This window comes from Myxine glutinosa, chromosome 3, assembly GCF_964187855.1.
Source record: "Myxine glutinosa chromosome 3, kmMyxGlut1.1, whole genome shotgun sequence".
Taxonomy (NCBI): Eukaryota; Metazoa; Chordata; class Myxini; order Myxiniformes; family Myxinidae; genus Myxine; species Myxine glutinosa.
The window spans coordinates 125,590,136-125,611,904 of record NC_136263.1 but is presented as its reverse complement, the minus strand read 5'-3'; the positions used below and the strand labels follow the sequence as shown (position 1 = coordinate 125,611,904).

General features: G+C 44.1%; 1 protein-coding gene across 2 annotated transcripts in view; it reads left to right on the top strand.

The window, feature by feature from the left end:
* NOL4 (nucleolar protein 4) overlaps positions 1-21,769 on the top strand; it is a 604,446-nt gene that overhangs the window by 286,816 nt on the left and 295,861 nt on the right. For both annotated transcript variants that reach the window (XM_078774531.1, XM_068110142.2), the window contains exon 5: positions 11,534-11,669. In XM_078774531.1, the coding sequence (XP_078630657.1) occupies positions 11,534-11,669 (136 nt within the window). The remainder of the gene's footprint in view (positions 1-11,533; positions 11,670-21,769) is intronic.

Sequence of the window (21,769 nt, the reverse complement as noted above, 5' to 3'; positions counted from 1 at the left end):
GGGGGACAGAGCACAGACAGAGCTGGGGGATCAAGGCCAGAGAGGAGTCGGTAGAAGTCAGAAAGACCACCAACCTACCTGCGGTGAGTGAGTGAAAGGCCCTCCGAGTTAGCTTCATCACGAGAGATTCCAATGATTCTGAAAGCTTTGGTTTCTACAGCGTGAAACCGAGCTAGGTGTGAGGCAGGAGCACCGGCTCAGAGGGGAGAGCAGCATTCCATTGAGCTGCGGATGAAAGCCTTGTATGTGGTGAGGAGCTCTGGTGTGCTAAGGGAAGACTTCGCATGATGGAGGATTCCCGTCGGCGACTGGCTTTGGAGGCTAGCTTGGAAATATGGTTTTCCCAGAAAAGATCATGGCAGATAGTGAGACCCAAAAGCTTGAGTGACAGAACTTCTTGGAGAGGATTGTTGAGAAAGTAGATGGGAGGGTTGTCCAATCGGTCTTTTCAGAGAGACAAAGTGAGAGTGTGAGATTTGTCAGGATTGAAAGACATGTTCCACTTGTTTGACCAGTCTGTGAATTTTTCCAGGTCTGCAGAGAGTAAGGAGGCTGCAGACTGCCGATCTGAGGGTTGAGGTAGGGAGCGGCACTGAGTGCAGTTATCAGCAAAGAGATAGAGAGGTTTTTCAAGAGAGTTGGAGAGATCATTGATGAAGACCAGAAAAAGCACAGGGCCCAGAACACTGCCTTGGGGAACTCCAGCCTGAACAGGAAGGGGAGATGAGAGAAATCCATTCAGGGCCACATGTTGACTATGACCAGAGAGGAAGTCCGCAAGCCATGCATGGAGATTTCCATGGATACCATAGGAGGAGAGTTTGGTGAGCAGAGCGGGGTGCCAGACCGTATCGAAGGCATGTGATATGTCAAGGGAGACAGCTCTGATTTCCTGTTTAGCATGAAGGACCTCCATCCATTGTTGAGACAGCAGAAGCAGCATGTCCTGAGTAGAATGACCTGGTTTGAATCCAAATTGATGATCTGTGATTAAGCCATTGAAGAAGAGGAAGGATTTGATGTCAGAAGCGATGATTGATTCCATAACCTTGCTGATGATTGGGAGAAGGCTGATTGGTCTGTTGTTGCAAGGATCTGTTTTTGCACCTTTTTTATGCAAAGTGGAAATGTTGGCTGATTTCCAAGCAGATGGCAGATGACCTTGAGCAAAAGAGAGGGTGAAGAGAACAGACAGGGTGAGATAGAGCGGCAGAGCAGGATTTTAGGACCCGTGGGCTGAAGCCGTCTAGTCCACTTGCAGAATCAGAGTCGAGGTTTGACATAAACTTCTCCACCTTGTCAGGAGAGAAGGACACGGAGTCCAGGAGCAAGTGGGTTCGACTGGGTAAGGTGGTTACAGAGACAGATGGGTTTGGGAAACAATATTTTGAGGCAAACACAGAGTTGAGGCATTCGGCTTTTTCACGTGCGGTGTCAACTGTGTCGCCATTTGAGGTAAGGGAGGGAATGGAGGGAGAACAAACACCAGAAACAGATTTGACCAGACGCCACCAGGATTTGGAGGAGGGAGACAGGTTTGAGAGTTCAGTCTTGAGAGTGGAGAGATATTGTTTCCTGGCTCTCCTGAGGGTAGACACACACTTGTTCCGAGCTTTGTGAAAGGAACTGAGATTGCCTTCAGTTGGATTAGCCTTCCATGAGGTGAACGCAAGTTGTCTCATGGCAACTGCCTCACCACAAGCTTCAGTGTACCATGGATGGGAGGAAGGGTATGACAACTGAAGATGAGATGGGATAAATCTGTGCATGAGAGAGAGCAGTTTACTTTGGAAGAATTCCCAGGAAAGGTTGATGTCAGAGGCAGTAGAGATGGGAGATCAGTCCAGATGATTGATGGCTGCTTGAAGACCGTGCCAGTCAGCCTGAGTGAAATGCCAGACTCGTCGGTGCTGAGGAGGCTCTCTGAGAATGGCCAGAGAGATGTCTTCTTTAACAAGCATATGGTTCGGTGAACTGATTGGGGCAGAAGAAGAGCAGCAGACAATTGCAGGGAGGTTTGTTATAACCAAGTCTAGAAGAGAAGATACTCCATTGACTGAGATCCGGGTCGGGAAATTGACAGATTGTGTCAGTCCCAGTTTATGACAGAAGTCCTTTGCTGAGGTGCCATGGCTGGTGAGAGGGGTACTCACACCCAGCCAGCTGGCATGATGACAGTTGATGTCACCACGTATGAGGAAGAGAGAGTTGGGATGAGTTGATAGAAGTTGGTCCATGTTGTCAGACAGGGAGATGTAAATGGAGTCATCACTGTTTGGAGGACGGTACAGAACATATATGAACATATGAAGCGGTGTGACAACATATATGAAGAGGTGGGAGCGGAGGGGAAGCCGTAGCCAGAGGTACTCCTGGGGGTGATGTGAAGAGAGGGCAGTGCAAGGAGATTGAGGAAGAGAGTTTTTTATAAAGATGGCATCCCCACCACCAGGACGAGGCTCAGGTCTACAATACTGGAGGAGGGAGTAACCAGGAAGAGATATTAAGGAATCAGAGACATCTTGAAGGAGGAAAGTTTCTGTGAAGCATATTTAACGTCTGGTTTGTGAGAAGCAACCTGTATGGAGAGATCAATCAGGTTTGAGTGAAGGCCCCTGATGTTTGAGGTCCATACCGTTAAGGAAGATGGAGGGGGAGCATCGGGTACAGGACAGGGGAGGGGAAGAGTAGGGTAAGATGAGGGGTGCGAGGGGGAGGTAGGGGAAGGTAGGGAGAGCTGTTGATCGTGTGTCAGAGTTTGTTTTTTGTTTTTTTTGTGTACAAGATCGAGCCTCGTGAAAGAGCTAACATTAATCACACAGAAAGACAAACCGACACATAAAACATATAACATCGGGAGCGGTAGACAAGATGGGGAGAGAGGGGGAAGGACACAAACACAACATTTGTGAGCAGGGAGCGAGAGACATCGAGGCATCGAGAGATCTGTGGGAGGGAGAGGGCTTTGGGGGGGAGAGGCATGGGAAAGGGGGGTGGGAGAGGTATAAAACATATGGACACTGCCAGGACTTCCAGGAAAGAAGTTGGAATTTCAAACAAGGTGGGTCTGGGGTGAATTAGCGGGGGTAGAAAAGATCAAGGTTTTGGATGGGGGAAGATAAGAGATGGTGGTGAACAGCTGTTTTAAAGACCTGGAGGAAGGAGTGGGATTGAAGGGAGTGTGGGAGTTTGTTCCAGAGGCGGGAGAAAAGAGGAATGAAAGAGTGAAGGTGAGCAGAGAGCCGAGATTTCGGCAGTTTAACCATCAGAGGGTTGCTGGCAGATCTTGTGCAACCTGTAGGAATATTTGGGGGACAGAGCACAGAGAGAGCTGGGGGAGCAAGGCCGGAGAGGAGTCGGTAGAAGACAGAAAGACCACCTACCTGTCTGCGGTGAGTGAGTGAAAGGCCCTCAGAGATAGCTTCATCGCAGGAGATTCCAATGATTCTGAAAGCTTTGGTTTCAACAGCGTGAAGCCGAGCTAGGTGTGAGGCAGGAGCACTGGCCCAGAGGGGAGAACAGTATTCCATTGAGCTGCAGATGAAAGCCTTGTATGTGGTGAGGAGCTCAGGTGTGCATAGGAAGGACTTCGCACGACGGAGGATGCCCAGTTGGCGACCGGCTTTGGAGGCCAGCTTGGAAATGTGGTTTTCCCAAGAAAGATCATGGCAGATAGTGAGACCCAAAAGCGTGAGCGACAGAACTTCTTGGAGAGGATTGTTGAGAATGTAGATGGGAGGGTTGTCCAGTCGATCTTTTCGGAGAGACATAGTAACAGTGTGAGATTTGTCAGGATTGAACGATATGTTCCACTTGTTTGACCAGTCTGTGATTTTGTCCAGGTCTTCAGAGAGTGAGGAGGCTGCAGACTGCTGATCTGAGGGAAGAGGAATGGAGCGGCAGAGAGTGGAGTCATCAGCAAAGAGATAGAGAGGATTTTCCAGAGTCAAAGAGATCATTGAAAAAGACCAGAAAAAGCACAGGGCCCAGAACACTGCCTTGGGGAACTCCAGCCTGAACAGGAAGGGGAGATGAGAGAAATCCATTCAGGGCCACATGTTGACCGACCAGAGAGGAAGTCTGCAAGCCATGCATGGAGATTTCCATGGATACCATAGGAGGAGAGTTTGGTGTGCAGTGCTGGGTGCCATACCGTATCGAAGGCACATGATATGTCAAGAGAGACAGCTCTGATTTCCTGTTTGGCATTGAGGACCTCCATCCATTGTTGAGACAGCAGAAGCAGCATGTCCACAGTAGAGTGACGTGGTCTGAAACCAAATTGATGATCAGAGATCAAGCCATTGGAGAAGAGGAAAGATTTCATATCCAAAGCAATGATGGATTCCATGACTTTGCTGATAATTGGGAGCAGGCTGATTGGTCTGTAGTTGCAAGGATCTGTTTTTGCACCTTTTTGTGTAAAGCGGTAATGTTTGCTGATTTCCAGGATGCTGGAAGATGACCTTGAGCAAAAGAGAGGGTGAAAAGAACAGAGAGAGGGTGAGATAGAGCGGGAGAGCAGGATTTTAGGACCCGTGGGCTGATGCCGTCTGGTCCAGTTGCAGAATCAGAGTCGAGGTTTGACAAAAACTCCTCCACCTTGTCAGGAGAGAAGGACACAGAGTCCAGGAGCAGTTGGGTTCGACTGGGAAAGGTGGGAACAGAGAGAGATGGGTTTGGGCCACAAGATTTTGAGGCAAACACAGAGTTGAGGCATTCGGCTTTGTCACGTGCGATGTCAACTGTGTAGCCATTTGAGGTAAGGGAGGGGATGGAGGGGGAACAAACAGCAGAAACGGATTTGACCAGACGCCACCAGGATTTGGAGGAAGGAGACAGGTTTGAGAGTTCATTCTTGAGTGTGGAGAGATAGTGCTTCCTGGCACTCCTGAGGGTAGACACACACTTGTTCCAAGCTTGGTGGAAGGAACTGAGATTGCCTTCAGTTGGATTAGCCTTCCAAGAGGCAAAGGCAAGTTGTTTCAGGGCAACTGCCTCACCACAAGATTCAGTGTACCATGGATGGGAGGAAGGGTAAGACAACTAAAGACGAGATGGGATAAATCTGTGCATGGGAGAGAGCAGTTTGCTTTGGAAGAATTCCCAGGAAGAATTGATGTCAGAGGCAGTGGAGATGGGAGACCAATCCAGATGATTGATGGCTGCTTGAAGACCGTCCCAGTCGGCCTGAGTGAAATGCCAGACTCGTCGACGCTGAGGAGGCTCTCTGAGAATGGCCAGAGAGATGTCCACTTTAACAAGCACATGATCAGAAGAACCGATTGGAGCAGAAGAAGAGCAGCAGACATTAGCAGGGAAGTTTGTCATAACCAAGTCTAGAAGAGAAGATACTCCATTGCCTGAGATCCGGGTCGGGAAATTGACAGATTGTGTCAATCCCAGTGAGTCACAGAAGTCCTTTGCTGAGGTGCCATGACTGGTGAGATAGGAACCCACACCCAACCAGCTGGCATGATGACAGTTGAAGTCACCACATATGAGGAAGAGAGAGTTGGGATGAGTAGATAGAAGTTGGTCCATGTTGTCAGACAGTGAAATGTAAATGGAGTCATCACTGTTTGGAGGACGGTACAGAACACATATGAACAAAAGGTGGGAGCGGAGAGGAAGCCGTAGCCAGAGGTACTCCTGGGGGTGAGGAGGAGAGAGGGCAGTGCAAGGAGAGTGAGGAAGAGAGTTTTTGATAAAGTTAGCCACCCCACCACTAGGACGAGGCTCAGGTCTATCATACCATTGCAGAAGAGTTCGGAGAAAGGGAAGGATGAGGAGGACAAAATTGTTGATGGTGATGGGATGAGGCACAGTGAGGTGTTGTTTGAGGGGGGGAGGGAAGAGCAAAGTAGAAGGTTGGAGGAGTTGGAGGTATGTGATGGAAGGGAGAGGAAGTGGGAGGAGGCAGCTTTGAGGAAGAGGGGGGAAGGGGAGAATTGGAGAAAGACAGTAGTGGGGGGGGGGGGGGAGATTAGAAGGGGAGGGGTGGGCGGTGGAAGTTTTGAATGGGAGGGGGGGGGGGAGTTTTGAAGGGGAGGGTGAAGTGGGGGTTTGAAGGGGAAGGGTGAGGGGGCAGGATTGAAAGGGTGGGTGAGGAGGCAGTTTTGGAGTGGAGGGGTGATGGGGGAGTTTAGGAAGGGAGAGATGAGGGGGGAGTTTGGAAAGTGGACGATTAATGACAAACGAACATTTATTACAAACTGGGTTTATTGTGATTTTCAAGTGAGAGATCCATTTGATAACGATGGAGTCGGGGTGGAATCAAGGTGAGTTTAGAGAATGTAGAAAGGATGGACTGTAAGAGATTGAATGTTTTTTTGAAGTGGAATGATTTGATAAGGAAATTGAAAAAAGCCTTTTAAATAGGAAGAAAAACAGCATGTTGTAATAAACAACTGAATAAAACACTGCAGGGGAAAGTTTAAACATATTTAAATAATATTTAAACAAAACTGTGCAAAAACAATCTGGGAAAATTCCCTGAAATGAGGGCGTGGATCTGAGAAAGAAGGAGAAAGGGTTGAATGAGTATGGTGGAAATTATCATTGGAAAGGCGAGTTTCGGCTGGAGTTATCTCAAGCTAATCGTAGCGTTTATATATATATTACAGTCGAGACAAGGTCATTGGTAGATGAATAAATAAACACAGCCTATATTATTTGAACTTCAAGTCTAGTTCCCAGTGTTATGAGCTGTGGTTGGAGATGGGGACACAATGCAGACCAAGCCATAACTTTCAGCACAACGAGTGGTTCAGTGGTTGGGGTTAAACTACTCGACAAGGGGCTATAAATCCGATATCATTATTAAGGTCATTGCCCGAGGAGTTCTGGAAGTATATTGTTTTTTCCATTACAAATTACCTTATAGATTTTTTATTATGATTTAACTTACCTTATATATTCTCTCTGTCACATATCGTGAGATGACAGAATCTCACAAAATTGTGAATTGGACGTTGTTACGTCATTATTTTCTTTTAACATTGTTCTTTATGAATGGAAACAGGAATGTTGTTAAGAACGGGGAGAAGGGGCAAGAGATTGTGAAGTAAATATTGTTCTGTCGTTATTTACAGTGCCTTCCGAAAGTATTCACACCCTTTGACTTTCCACATTTTGTTGAGTTACAGCCTGAATTTAAAATTGATAAAATTGAGATTTTTTTTGTCATTGATCAACACATGGATCAACCCCAAAATGTCAAAGTGGAATTTTTTTTTTCGATTTTTTTTTGCAAAATAATTTATAATGAAAAACTGAAATGTCTTGAGTCAATAAGTATTCAACCCCTTGGCCAGGACACTCCAAATTGAGCTCAGGTGCATTCAATTTCCTTTGATCATCCTTCCACGTCTCTACAACTCGATTGGAGTCCACCTGTGGCCAATTCAATTGATTGGATGTGATTTATAAATAAACACACCTTTCTCGATAAGGTCCCACAGTTGACAGTGCATGCTAGAGCAGAAACTCTACCATGAAGTCCAAGGAACTGTCTGTAGAATTCCGAGATCGAATTGTAAGGAAGCATAGATCTGGGGGAGGGTATAAAACAATTTCTAGAGCGTTGAAAGTTCCCAAAATACAGTGAGTTCCGTCGTTAGGAAATAGAAAGAATATGGAACTACCTAGACTCTTCCTATGGCTGGTCATCCAACCAAACTCAGCAACCGGGCAAGAAGAACGTTGGTGACAAAGGTGACCAAGAACCCAATGACCACTCTGACAGAACTACAGTGTTCCTTGGCTGAGATGGGAGAACCTGCTGGAAGGACTACAGTCTCTGTAACCCTTCACAAATCTATGCTTTATGGAAGAGTGACCAGATGGAAGCCATTCATGTGAAAAAGGCACATGACAGCACACCTGGAGTTTGCAAAAAGGCACATGAAGGACTCTAAGAGCATGAGGTAAATATTTAGTGGTCTGATGAGACGAAAATTGATCTCTTTGGCCTGAATGCAAAGAGCTACATCTGGCGGAAACTGAGCACAGTTCATCACCAATCTAACACCATTCCTACCATGAAGCATGGTGGTGGCAGCATCATGTTATGGGGATGCTTTTCAGCGGCAGGGACTGGGAGACTTGTAAGGACAGAAGGAACAATGAATACTCCTTTTTAGAGTGAAAAAGACCTTCGACTGCGGCAAAGATTTACATTCTTGCAGGACAATGACCCCAAGCCCACAGCCAAAGCACACTGGAATGGCTTCAGAACAAGAACGTGAAAGTCCATGAGTGGGCCAGCCAAAGCCCAGACTTGAATCCCATTGAGAATATGTGGAAATACTTGTAGATTGCTGTTCACCAACGCTCTCCATCCAACGTGACAGAGCATGAGCAAATCTGCAAGTAAGAATAGGAGAAACTACCCAAATCCAGACATGCAAAGCTGATACAGACATACGCAAGAAGACTCGAAGCTGTAATTGCTGCCAAAGGCGCTTCCGCGGAGTATTGACTCAGGGGGTTGAACACTTGTGTGAATTCGATATTTCTGCATTTCATTTTTAGTTATGTTGTAAAAAAAATTCTAAAAATATATTCCACTTTGACATTATGGCGTATTATGTGTAGATCATTGTCATTAAAATCTCGATTTCATCCATTTTGAATGGTGCTGTAACACAACAAAAATGTGAAAAAAAGACAAGGGGTGTGGATACTTTCTGAAGGCACTGTACTTTTAACATTGTTCTAAATGAACGTGAATGGGAACGTTGTGATTAAAGGGGAGGACCGAGAGTCGGAACGTAAGGGGTTGGCTGAGAGTTTGGAAAGGGAAGGTGGAGGTTGAGGACTTTGATTGTGGAGGAGGTTTGAAGACTTGGGGTGGAGAGGAGGTTTGAAGACTTGGTGATTGGAGGTGGGTTGCAGACTTGGGGTTTAGAGTGTGGGGTGAGGGGAGGGAGTAGAGAACCTGAAGTCACATTTTACAATTCCGTGGAATTTCCGCGGGTACCTGCTACTCTATATAATAATAATATTGTCATGTCTGTCTATCTGTCTGTCTATCCCTTCGTCACATATCGTGAGATTGTGAATTCAACGATGTTACAGCATTATTTAATTTCATCGTTGTATTTATGCATCACAAAGAAGATAATTAATTTAAGATCATTTATTAACACATTTAGGTTACTTGTAATTGCTTAACAGTGGCAATTCCATGGCATTTCCATGGGATATATCTCATGACATTTTGAATGGGGACCTCAAGGTAGTTTTGATAATTGTTCTCATGAGACATATCTCACTGCTACCGAGATTGTGAATGGGGTGAAAGGAGGAGTTGGGAAAGCAGGTTATCAGGAGGTAGGAGTGCATGAAGTTGGTAATGGCATGGGAAGGAGAGTTACATATTCCACTATTTCAATGAGCTAATGAATAAATAATATGTAATGATGTAAGAATTCCCTCTTCCTTTTTGTATATATGATCGAGGCTCGTGGAAAGAGTTAGAGTAGAATGGAAGGGAACAACATGATAAGGGAAACAAAATGGAAATGATGCCCTCTTGCTTTGAAGAATTGGAAGAAAGGTGGAGGGGAGGATCGAGAGTTGGGGTGGTGGCATAAAGGAGACAGAAAGTTGGGTGGAGGTGGGCAGAGAGGGTAAAGAGTTGGGAGAGAGATATTGAGGCTTTGGGGGTGTTGAGGACTTGGGGTTGGGCGGGAGCTTAAGGTATTGGGCTTGGGAGTTGGGGTTAGGACCTGTGGTTGCAGGGGGTGGGGAGGAGGGTTTCGGACTTAATGTCACATCTTGCATTACGTAGAATTTCCATGGGCACCTGCTGCTATGGTATATTACAGTTCCAATACATAGTTATCAAATTAATTATATACTTGGATAGACTTTCATCACTTTTATTAAATTTAAGTATTGGTTCACGGGTTATCAAACAGAGTGACCACTATATTCGTCATGGGTGTGTGTCTGTGTGTCTGTCTTTCCGCAGCATAACTACCCGATGATATCATCCGATCTTGATGAAACTTGGGTGGGAGGTTGATATCATGATCTAGTTGTGTCCTGCCTAGCATGGGCGTATTGCGCCCATTGTGGGCGGAGCCACGCCCGAAAAAGATGTCTTTTTGGGGGGTAATCGAGTTCAAGCTGCATGTTCTCCGAGGGAGTTGGTGGAATCTGACGGGAGTTTCGGTATTTGGTTAGGCCAATGTCAGGTGTCTAGCCCCACGGAGCTCGATTTTTCATTTTCGCCCCAAGGTCAAGGTCACAAGGTTACGAAATTTAGAAAAGTCGATTTTTGATGGTTTTATTACATTGTTCGCTTCCTGATAGGGTGAAATGTCGTACATGATCTTATATTATCACATACATCACGAAATACAAAGTTTTCCAACAAATTTAAGAATCTTCGACCTTTGACCTTTGAAGGCACAAAGGTCAAATTTCCAAAGTTGTCGGAATCTAACCTAATTTTCGGTATTGTGCAGCTAACTAACCTCATAACTGATTATACATTATTTTATATCTCATTTCAAGGTCAGTAACCTTCGTTTTGACATTTCCGGGCCTGGCTTGTCCGGGCCTGTTTCGGTTATAGTCCGTCCTTTGTCATTGAATACCGCTCGCTCGTGAACCATCGTCGTCTCCTGACTTGTCTTAATTTGCTTTTCTTAAGCATGTTCTCCAGAAATAAAGGAAACCTTTATTACTGTACTAGCAGAAGTTCCTGGCGTTGCCGGGCGGGGGAGAGGGGGAGTGGGAGGGGAGGGGGGATGAGTGGAGGGGGTAAAGGAGGGAAGGAGGAGAGGGGGAGGGGGAGGGGAAGAGGAGAGGAAGGGAGGGGGGAGAAGGGGAGGGGAGGAGGAGAGGGGGGAGGACAGGGGGAGAGGGGGGAAGTGAAGAGGGGGTAATGGGGGGAGGGGGAAAGGAGGGGGAAGGGTGGGGAGAGGGGGGATGGGGGAAGGGGAGGGTGAGGCAGGAGAGGAAGGGGTGTGGCTCACGTTTCTGAGTGAATGTGGCTCATGTTTCTGAGTGAATGTGGCTTACGTTTCTGAGTTAAGTGTGATGCCGATCAGGAAGAAGAAGAAGCCGTACTACCAAATTCGTACACTTCTGGAATTGTATGATTTATTTCTATTCAAATGTCTGGTAATTGTTTTGTATTTATTTATGCGAATGTGCACTTGTATATAACTGTCATTCATTTAAAAAGGCTTCGGCACTATCGAGCGATTTTTTTTTTTTTAACTCCAAAAAAACGAACTTTTTATTTTGCTATTGGTTTTTTGGGGGGGGGCCTAAAACACTCCCATGCACTCACTGATGAACCCCTGAAAGTTTGATGAAGACCCGTTCAGCCATCTCTGAATAAAACGCGGACACACAAAAACTGGAGACACACACAGACAACTCGCGTTTAACATATCTAAAGTAACATGAATTTATCTATTGATTTGTTTAAAATTTTGTTGTTGTTTTTATTTTGTTACAAACATCGTTTTTTGTTTGGTGCTAATGGTCAGCTATAATATTCTGTCTCCAGGAGGATGAAGAGCTAGACAGCAGCACAGAAGAGTTGGAGATGAGTATATCAACGCCAACCTCTGATGAGCCGTTCTTGACATCTGACACAAGGCGTGATGATTCCAGTCCTGCCAGCAGCCCCGAAAACGATGAAGGTAACAATCCCATCTATTTTTCTCAGAGACCAATCATCAAATACCTGGCTTATCTTGACTTCTTAATTTACATCATTGGATAATTGTGAAGGATGCTATTGTTAATATCGTCACATTTATATGAAAGGTATTAAATGAGAGTAGTTGTTGCACAGCATGTAGTGATCTTTTATATATTTGGAGACGATACAACAATGCTCAGAAATAATTGGGCTGGCCTGTTTGTTTTTTCCCATCTGAATGTGTTTGGTTTTCCCATTGAGGTATGCTAACTACCGTGGGAAGCAAGGTAACGCGATGTTTCAGGCGTTAACCCTTTGTCTGGGAAAAAAGGTCCGATGAAGGGTTAACACCTTATTCTTTTTCCCACGGCAGTTAGCATACCTCATTCAACGTCCTGTTGATTTCATCCATGGATCAAAAACATTATTCTCTCAGGTTGTGACAATGAGGAACACCAGTTACAGAAGAAAGTATTCCATTAGATTGATGAAAAGTAACATGTTGCTTATTACTTATGGTAAATTGAGGAAATTAGAGTGGAGAGAACCCTGAATATATTAGTCGTTGAGATTTTCAAGTCAGACAATATGCGACACTGTATCATGGGTACAAAGAATACATAGATGGGGGAAGGGGAAAAACTGATTTATTTATTACTCCTATTTTATGTTCCTATTATTTCTGGGAGTAGCCTGGTGTTGGCCTAGTGGTTAGGGTGCTGGATTGGGATCCTAAGATCCTGGGTTAGAATCCCGGTTGATTGTTGAATTAACGCCAGTGGGGTTGACTCAGCCTGTCATCCTTCTGAGGTCGACAAATTGAGTACCAGTTCACTGGCAATTCCCTGTTTGTCGCAAGAGGCGACTAACAGGCTTGGTGGCAGGAACGGCATCTGGCCATAAAACATTGGTTCAAAAAAAAAAAGAAGGGGACCACGGTGCCCGAAAAGGCAAACCCCTGCTCTGCGGGGGAAAATGGCCTCTAAAGGTGGTTCTTTTTCTTCTATTTCTGGGAGTGGCCTGGTTATGGAGTGAGTAAAGCCCTCTTGCATTGCCCTCACTGCTGTGGGTGTGAGTCATATAGCTGCTGAGTGGAAACTTCCACACTCTATGAGGGAGTGACGATCTATCCAGGATTGGTTCTTGGTCACAGTTACGTTCACAACTTGTCGTGGACATCCTGATGATGTGTCATGAATATGGGCCCCAAACACCTCAATTTCCTGGATTATGTTACAAGTTGGATCATGCTAAAGACCATTGAGTATTGAATGAAGCAGTTTGTCAATTATATGTGTACCTGATACATGTATATTGCTTTTTCCATTATTGACTACTATACACATTCTCTCTGATTATAAGAAAATTATTCATGTTACGGATGATACTCGAAAAAGATTTGCCATGATCGGATGGTTTATTGTTGATAATTATTGGATCAAGATGTACTGAAAAGAGCAATATGATGGGAAGAGGATGATTGGATGGCCAAGAGCGACCTGGCAACGTACTGTCGAGAAAAAATGAAAGGAATGAAGGTCACCTGGAATAAAATTGGAACATTGACCCAGGACCACCAAAAGTGGATAAAGTTTATAATAAGCTCCATGTGTCAGGCAGCATCATTGAATAATAAGCAAGGAAATGAGCAATTACTGGGTCCCTATGAGGAATTTAGAGTGGATGGCACTGTGCATATGAGAGGGAACTATACCTAGATTATCAATGCAATACATGGTGTTGGTAAGAAAATTGTACACCTCTAAAAGGACAAAAAACTCGAATACCACATTTGTACTAAAAGCAAACATAGGAGAGGATGAGGAAGAAAATGCAGTTGGAGTAAGGGGGTTGTGATTTTGGTAGGGTACTTCAGAATCTTGGAATTACACATAGATGTTAATTTGTTTTGGACTGTTGTCCATCTTGACGAGATATTTTGCAACATCTGCTGTATATGTATGAGTCAGAGTAGTGATGGCAATGTACAAAAGAGCGCGCACAGCTGTAAGGACGAAGGACGGGAACAGTGGTGAGTTTGAGGTGAAGGTGGGAGTGCATCAGGGGTCGGTACTAAGTCCACTACTATTTGTAGCTGTGATGGAGGTGCTGGCTCAGAATGTAAAGGAGGGTTTACCGTGGGAGTTGTTGTATGCAGATGATCTGGTGTTGATTGCGGAAAGTATGGATGGACTGAAGGAAAAGATGAACACGTGGAAGGAATGTATGGAGACAAAAGGTCTGAAGGTGAATATCGGAAAGACGAAGGTGATGGCAAGTGGTAAAGCATGTGGTGAGGTGGAAAGAACTGGGAAGTGGCCCTGTGCTGTGTGTAGGAAGGGTGTCGGAGTGAACTCCATTCAGTGTACAATGTGCGCTGAGTGGGTTCATCAAAAATGTAGTGGTCTGAGAGGGTCATTAACCAGTGTGGCAGCTACATTCAAATGTAAGGTGTGCACAGAGGGAGCTGCAGATGGAGGAAATGTTGAGTTGGATCTTGGAGACGGCGTGAAGCTGGAAGGTGTGAAAACATTTTGCTACCTCGGAGACATGCTGAATGGAGAAGGTAGATCAGACTCGGCAACGGTTGCTCGAGTGAGATGTGCATGGAAGAAGTTTCGGGAATTGAGTGGCGTGCTGATGATGAGGGGAGTGTCGTTGAAGCTGAAGGGAAAGGTGTATGCTGCATGTGTGAGAAGTGTTATGATTTATGGGAGCGAGACATGGGTAATGAACGTAGATCAGCAACGAAGGTTGGAAAGGGTGGAAATGCGAATGGTTCGACGGATGTGCGGAGTATCGTTGAGAGAGAGGAAGACAAATGATGAATTGCGAAAGATGATGGGAATAGAGCCTGTGATTGATGCTGTGAAGAGGAACAGGTTGAGATGGTTTGGTCATGTGTTGAGGAAGGATGAAAGTGACTGGTTGAGAAGAGTGATGGAAATGAATGTAGAAGGAAGTAGAAGACGGGGAAGGCCGAGAAAGACTTGGCTAAAGATGGTGGAAGAAGAAATGCGGGCAAGGGGGTTAACAAGGAGAGATGCAGAAAATAGGGCAAAATGGAGAAGATTGTCATGGGGACCGCAAGGCTAACCCCCGCTCTAGCAGGAAAAATGGCCTTTAAAATGCATGTTGTATGTTGTATCTGCTGTATATGTATGCCTTGTATAATGTTATTAACATTGAATGCCTCGCTTACTTTTGAACAAAAACGTAGGGCCTTGTAATTTCGACGTTCAGCTGAATACTTGATAAGCCACTGGCCATAATCTTGTACACCAGTCTCGTTATTAAAAACACTCTCTCTACACTCTTCATGAAACAAACACTCTCCACACTCTTCAGATGCCGAGCGTTCGTGTTGCATTTTCCATAGCCGCATCCTTTCCCCATGCTTTTAGCTTTTATATTTTGGGGAGTCGCTAAAACACGGGTGCTAATGTTCTTTTTATGTTTAAGATGGTGGATATGGTATTGTTAGTATATGTGACTGAAGAATTGAGAAGATAATGTTTTCTTTGGGTTTTTTTGCTGGTCTCATTTGATATTGGCAAATCCTCTTTGTGAAATGATTGTACCTTGTTTGGCACATCCTTATTGCTGGCCAACATGTCTCTGCAATTTTTGCACATTATCACTCCCATTCTTTTTTTTAACAATTGCTTTTGTTCGCTGTTGCCTTTTTTGATGAAGCTCCATTGTGATTTTGCTATGAATTTGAAACTACAGACAGTCTTCGTGTTGTATATACCACTTAGCATGGCCTTTAAAAGACATATTGTCTTTTAAAGACATATTTAAAAGACATATATTTAAAAGACATAAAAGACATAAAAGACATACATGCAGACATGCACAGTGCACATATTGTCTTTTTTTGGCAGTATGCCCTTTTTATTTAATAAATGAGCTACTTATTTTCTTATTTAACCCTCTCAGCTTCACATTGAGCCTTCCCCTTCAATAAAAGATGAAATAGTCTCCCCCCCCCCCCCCCCCCCCCCCATTCATTGTATTGTCTTAATTGTATTGTTTCAAGGAAATGATGATGCAATAATCTTCAGGTAGTAGTCAGATTCAGTATGTCCAGATTGAAAGTTTCGTTGGATTTTTTGGGGGATTTGGAAAACTATATATTTTTGGAAACTATATTGTATAGTCAGTCAGAAAACCAATGTTGCTATTTGCACAGACTCCTGTATGGCGGCCATCTTGGATTTTCAAAATTGCCGCCGTAGAACTAATTTTTCTCAATATCTCAGCTTCTAAACAACATAAAGCTTTGATTCTAACGGCTAAACATACATTTTCAAGGGCCCCCAATCCAATGGTAACAAGTTCGATAAGCTAGACATGACCATAGAGCTCCTATGTGGCGGCCATCTTGGATTTTTCAAACTGGCCGCCGTAAAATTGATGTTTCTCAGGATCTCATCTTCTAAATAAGACGGAGCTTTGATTTTTCTAAATCCCAAAAACAATCCAACGAAATCTAAAATCTGGACATGCTGAACCTGACTGTGTTGACTGTAATGAGAAATACTATTCTACTGCGAGTGTTTTGCCCTTTGTGTGCCTTTGTGGCATACTTCTTTGTGGCAAGTTATTCTTTGCCATGGACCGGATCAAATACAAGCGGCTCTGGCCCCGATACATCGCAGACATGTATGACCTAAGAACCAATCACCCTAGGACCTGGGAAGAACTAGGAGCTGGCAATCTATCAGTAACCAAGAATGACATCCCGTTTGTATCCATTGGACCAGATCATGCATGTGAACATCTGAACAAGCTGATGAAGATTCACTCTGGACTGATTGGCATCTCTAACAATGCCAATGCTAGACAGAGATTCTTCATGGTTACAACAGAATTATCACGCCTGTCAAAAGACTTCAAGAGTCAGTTTGGCCTGGAAGGTGACAAGATCACAGAACATCATGACCTTGGTCCAAGTGCAGTCAAGAGGGAGCATGAAGCAATCAACAAGATCAAGGCTGCGATACTGAGTCACGGGAATCCATTTGACACTGAAGGTGACAAGCTGCACAATGTGATAACGAATGCTTACATCCCAGACGAGTATGTACCACAGATCTTGAACATTGATGTCACTGGTCAGAAGTTGTATGAAAACTACGTGTCGGAGCGTATCAATGGAGATGTTAGCCTCTGGGCACCAGTCAAGAAGGAGAACAACAAGATGTTCACGTCTGGGAACAAGAGAACCACAGTGAAACTCAGAGACAGGACTGTGGATCTGAAGGAGACTAAGGAACTGTACGGAAGGCTCATGGTCCTTGCCAAGTCAAACAGAGACGTCAACCAGAAATATGCCATCGGAAATTACGAGTTCACTGTGACACCAAGAGCACTGTTCGCTCCAGATGGTACAATTCTTCCATGCACTGACAAGTCGAAGTTAATTCATCTCCTCGACAAATTAGCAAGAGCAGAAATTCACCCCGAAGATCAGCAGCAGACACCAGCTGCAAGTGTTCTACAAGAAGATCCAATGGACACAAGAACTATGGCATCCACATCTAGTAAAGCTACAAGTCGGAAGATTGCACTGGTGGATGGGATGGTACTTGTGCATAAGCTGACAAAGAAACCAGCCACTGTAGTGAAAGTCAACGATCTGGGTGAATGCTTCAATGACAGACTCATGTCTCTAACAAAAGATTGTGATGAGATCATACTGGTCTTTGACACGTACAAAAACGATTCTCTGAAGAGTGCTACCAGGGCTAAAAGAAGGCAAGGAAAGGATGCAGTGCAGTATCAAGTCAGAGATGACACCAACATCAAACACATCCCAATGAGCAGATTCCTTTCTCATGACAAAACAAAGGCTGGTCTGACTGACTATCTGGCAGCGAAAACTCTAGAATACAACAGTCACTCATCCAAGTTGATCATCACGTCTGCTTCAGGGCGTACTAGGAGCAACAGTGACCTGCTCTTCGAGGACAACAACCATGAAGAAGCTGTCACCCTGTTGATCCACCAGGCCATGCTGGCATCCCAGCGAAACCCACATGATGCGCAGTTGGTGTTCTTCTCTCCCGACACAGATGTCCTGGTACTAGTCATAGCAAACTATGACCTACTGCTGAGGAATACATCCATTTCCATGGCCTCTGGAATACTTCAAATAGAGCCACTGTCGACAGCTCTAGGGGTCGAAAGAGCAAAGGCGTTGCCAGCCTTTCATGCTTTCACAGGGGCAGACAACACTGGGAGGTTCTCTCGAATAGGCAAAGCAACCTGGCTGCATGTCTACCTCAAAGCAAGTGAAGATGTCATAGACACCGTGCGAATGCTTTCAGATGCAACTGAAGTAAGGGAGGACATGTTGTCCACACTAGCTAACTTTGTATGTGCTGCTTACTCTCCAAATGGCATCCACATCGACAGCATCCCCGAACTACGATGGTATCTCTTTTGCAAACACATGGCAGAAAGTGACAGGCTTCCTCCTACTCTTGGAGCTCTCAAGCAGCACATCCTTAGAGTCCATATCCAAGCCAGAGTGTGGGGTCAGGCAAGCATTGCTCAACAGGATCCTCAGCTGAATCCCCTGCAAAACGGCTTTTACAAAGACACGGATGGACAAGTGAAACCAACCACAACTGAGGAGCCTCCAGCCCCCAAGGCCATCATTCAAATGGTTAGATGTCAGTGCAAAACAGACTGTTCTTCATCTAGATGTTCCTGCAGAACAAACAACTTGGCTTGTACAGACCTTTGTCAGTGTGACATCCAGTGCCAAAATGATGAGGACTCTCAAGATGTGATGAACGAAAGCGATGATGAGGATGATGATGACTTTACTCAATGATGAATCAAAGCTCTGTGCTCTTTAGAAGGTGAGTTACATCAGTTTTACGGCGGCCAGTTTGAAAAATCCAAGATGGCCGCCACATAGGAGCTCTATGGTCATGTCTAGCTTATCGAACTTGTTACCATTGGATTCGGGGCCCTTGAAAATGTATGTTTAGCCATTAGAATCAAAGCTTTATGTTGTTTAGAAGCTGAGATATTGAGAAACATCAAGTTTACGGCGGCCAGTTTGAAAAATCCAAGATGGCCGCCACATAGGAGCTCTATGGTCATGTCTAGCTTATCGAACTTGTTACCATTGGATTCGGGGCCCTTGAAAATGTATGTTTAGCCGTTAGAATCAAAGCTCTATGTTATTTAGAAGCTGAGATATTGAGAAAAATTAGTTCTACGGCGGCAATTTTGAAAATCCAAGATGGCCGCCATACAGGAGTCTGTGCAAATAGCAACATTGGTTTTCTGACTGACTATACAATATAGTTTCCAAAAATATATAGTTTTCCAAATCCCCCAAATATTTCCAACGAAATTACATCGTGAACCTGACTATAGGCTTAAAGTTTATTATGCAAAATGAAATAACTTTTTTTAAGTAGTTAAAGCATTAACTGGCAAAGCTTTGTGGGTTGCCTCATAAACATTATGTACTTCATTACCAACATTATCATGTATTGCTTAATGACCGGCTCTACTACTGTCTGCTCTGACCCGTGCACAGTGTCTCTATGGGATTGATGATTTGCATAATGGCATGCACAGCACAACCTTTGATCAGCCTGTTTTTTATACAATTTTATATTTTAATTGTGCGTGCAGCAATGAGTAAGGGACAACAGAAATGTTGATTTATTTTATTTAAGACAAGTTACATCACTGAATTTGTTTATTCTAAGATAAGGGTGGCTTGATATGTTCTTGGTTTTATTGAATTTTAGTATTTTCGTTTCTTGCATTGTCATGCTTTAGTCCTATCGAGAGGAAATGATAATGTTAACACCACAAATGACACTGAAAAAACACAAGTTTGCTGCTGATGAGGCTGAAGCAGTGATGCCAAGAATGTGTTGCTGCTTGGCAATTAAATGCAGAAAGCGCATGCCTCATTATCCATATTGGTGTTGATATAACCCTTAGGAGTATTTGTTTCATCTTATTTTCAAACAATCTAAGAAGTGAAAACAATATAACAATACAATTGTGAAAGTAGCAAAGGTTTGTGTTAACCAACTGCGGAAAGTCTTTTTTTGAATATTGTGTCATTTATTGCAAAGGAAGAAACATTAAGAATGGTGAAAGCTAATTTTTCTTGATTTTGATACTGTAAAATATCTGAGTATGTAATATAGTACAGTACTTAACTGTTCCATTTCATACCCTGAGAAATAACAAAGTTTACATTCTACTCATAAATAATAGGCAGATAATCTGTTAAGACAAATGCCAGATAACACCCAAATATGTTGCTAAATATGCCAAGTTCTGCCATTTAGCAAATTTATACCTTTTTTAACTCCATTAGTCATCCGGTTTAATGTCTTTTGTTTTTGTTTTTTACCCAAACTGACACTATTATGTTAACAACTAGGAGTTTAGAGTATTTTAATTTTGGGTATTTCAATTTGAATTGAATATTTTGAGAACAAAAACTTCATATTATCATCCTTATTTTGAGTTTACACAAATGTAGAGATAGATCTGATTTTCCCTGTTCATCTTTGATCTCTGTTGGCAAACATATTATCATGTGACTACCCTCTAGTGAACACTGCAGGTTGACACATAGGGCCAAACGAGCGTAACACTCCGAGACGTTCAGTCAAAATATAGCGGAGAATACGCGTGGGGGAGGGGGGGAGGGAGGCCGAAGGGCTTATCTTCACGAGTCCACCCGACGTCCTCAACCCTGCAATAAATGAACTCAAACCAATTCGGAATTAGAATGTACAAATAAACAGGTTTAATGAAATTCATTCCGGTAAATAAGAAAATGCATGATAAACTAAATTCCTAATTGGAACGCTCCCACATACAGACTCGAATACAAACAATGGGATAAAATAATAGGAATTGTCAAAGATCGTCTGAAGCCTTGGGAGGAACCGCACCTTTTTGCGCAGCTCATGGGTGGGAAAACTAAGCCTCAGTGCACAGTTCGCTCTTCCAGCTGCGATTATATTCGTCGTTCTCATGCGGGAAACCACAGTCCTCGGTCACAGCTCTTCCTCCTCACGACCACTAGCAAGATGTCCTCCTCATGACCACGAGCAAGATCTCGGAACACGGCCGTTTGCGATGAAGCTTCTTTGTGCAAGAGCAATAGCGACCGTTTGCTATGGCATCCAGAATCAGAAGGACCAATAGGACGTCGATGCTGGGAGAGATAAAATGTCGATGCTGGGAGAAAGCTTTTAATAATAATAAATCTTTATTGTCCGATATTCAGGGAAATTATTTTTTCGGCAATGGTTCATAAACAAAGTCCGGAACCAAGAAAAGATAATGAAATGCGCGGATGCGTCCGCCTTCCTCTAACACCAGGACCCGAGCAAGGATGTGCGGTGCCAAAAAGAGACAATGCGAAGATGCGACTGCACGCAATAAAATCTATCACCAGGAGCGGGAACCAAGAGGACGTCAACGCTGAGAGAGCCAAAAAGCGACCGTTTGCTATGGGATCCAGAATCAGAAGAAGCGAGAAGGGACAATATCTGCCGCCTCAACTATTTTGTACGTGCGGCTCTGATGTCATCCGTGCCTGCTTCACCAATCCCAGAGTCCCATCTTACCAGTCCTTGTGTTACTCAAATCCCGGACCAATCACTGTTCTTCTGGGCGTGGCCTCATGAACCTGCCTGTCCTCTGCGCTCACCAAGTCGATGTTGTCAGCGATAGTGCTTGATGTCTGGTTTCCGGGTGTTTTTTTTAATTAGTGTTTTTAATGGGCGATTTCTGGCTCGGTGTCTGGTGCGGTGTCATAAGGAACACAGGAAAAGATTACGGAGGCAATTACAAATAGGGAATTAATTACCCATAATCCCTCGCTAATTAAGAAGCCCCGCCGCTCTGATGGGGATGAAGATACAAGCTTACCTGACATCCGGTCTACACAAATTCCCTACTAATGATACATCGATGTTTCTTCTTCTTTACGACAGTCGGAGCACAGTACCTATGCAATCTACCCTACCCCCCCCCCCCCCCCCCCCACAAACATAACAATATATATATATATATATATATATATATATA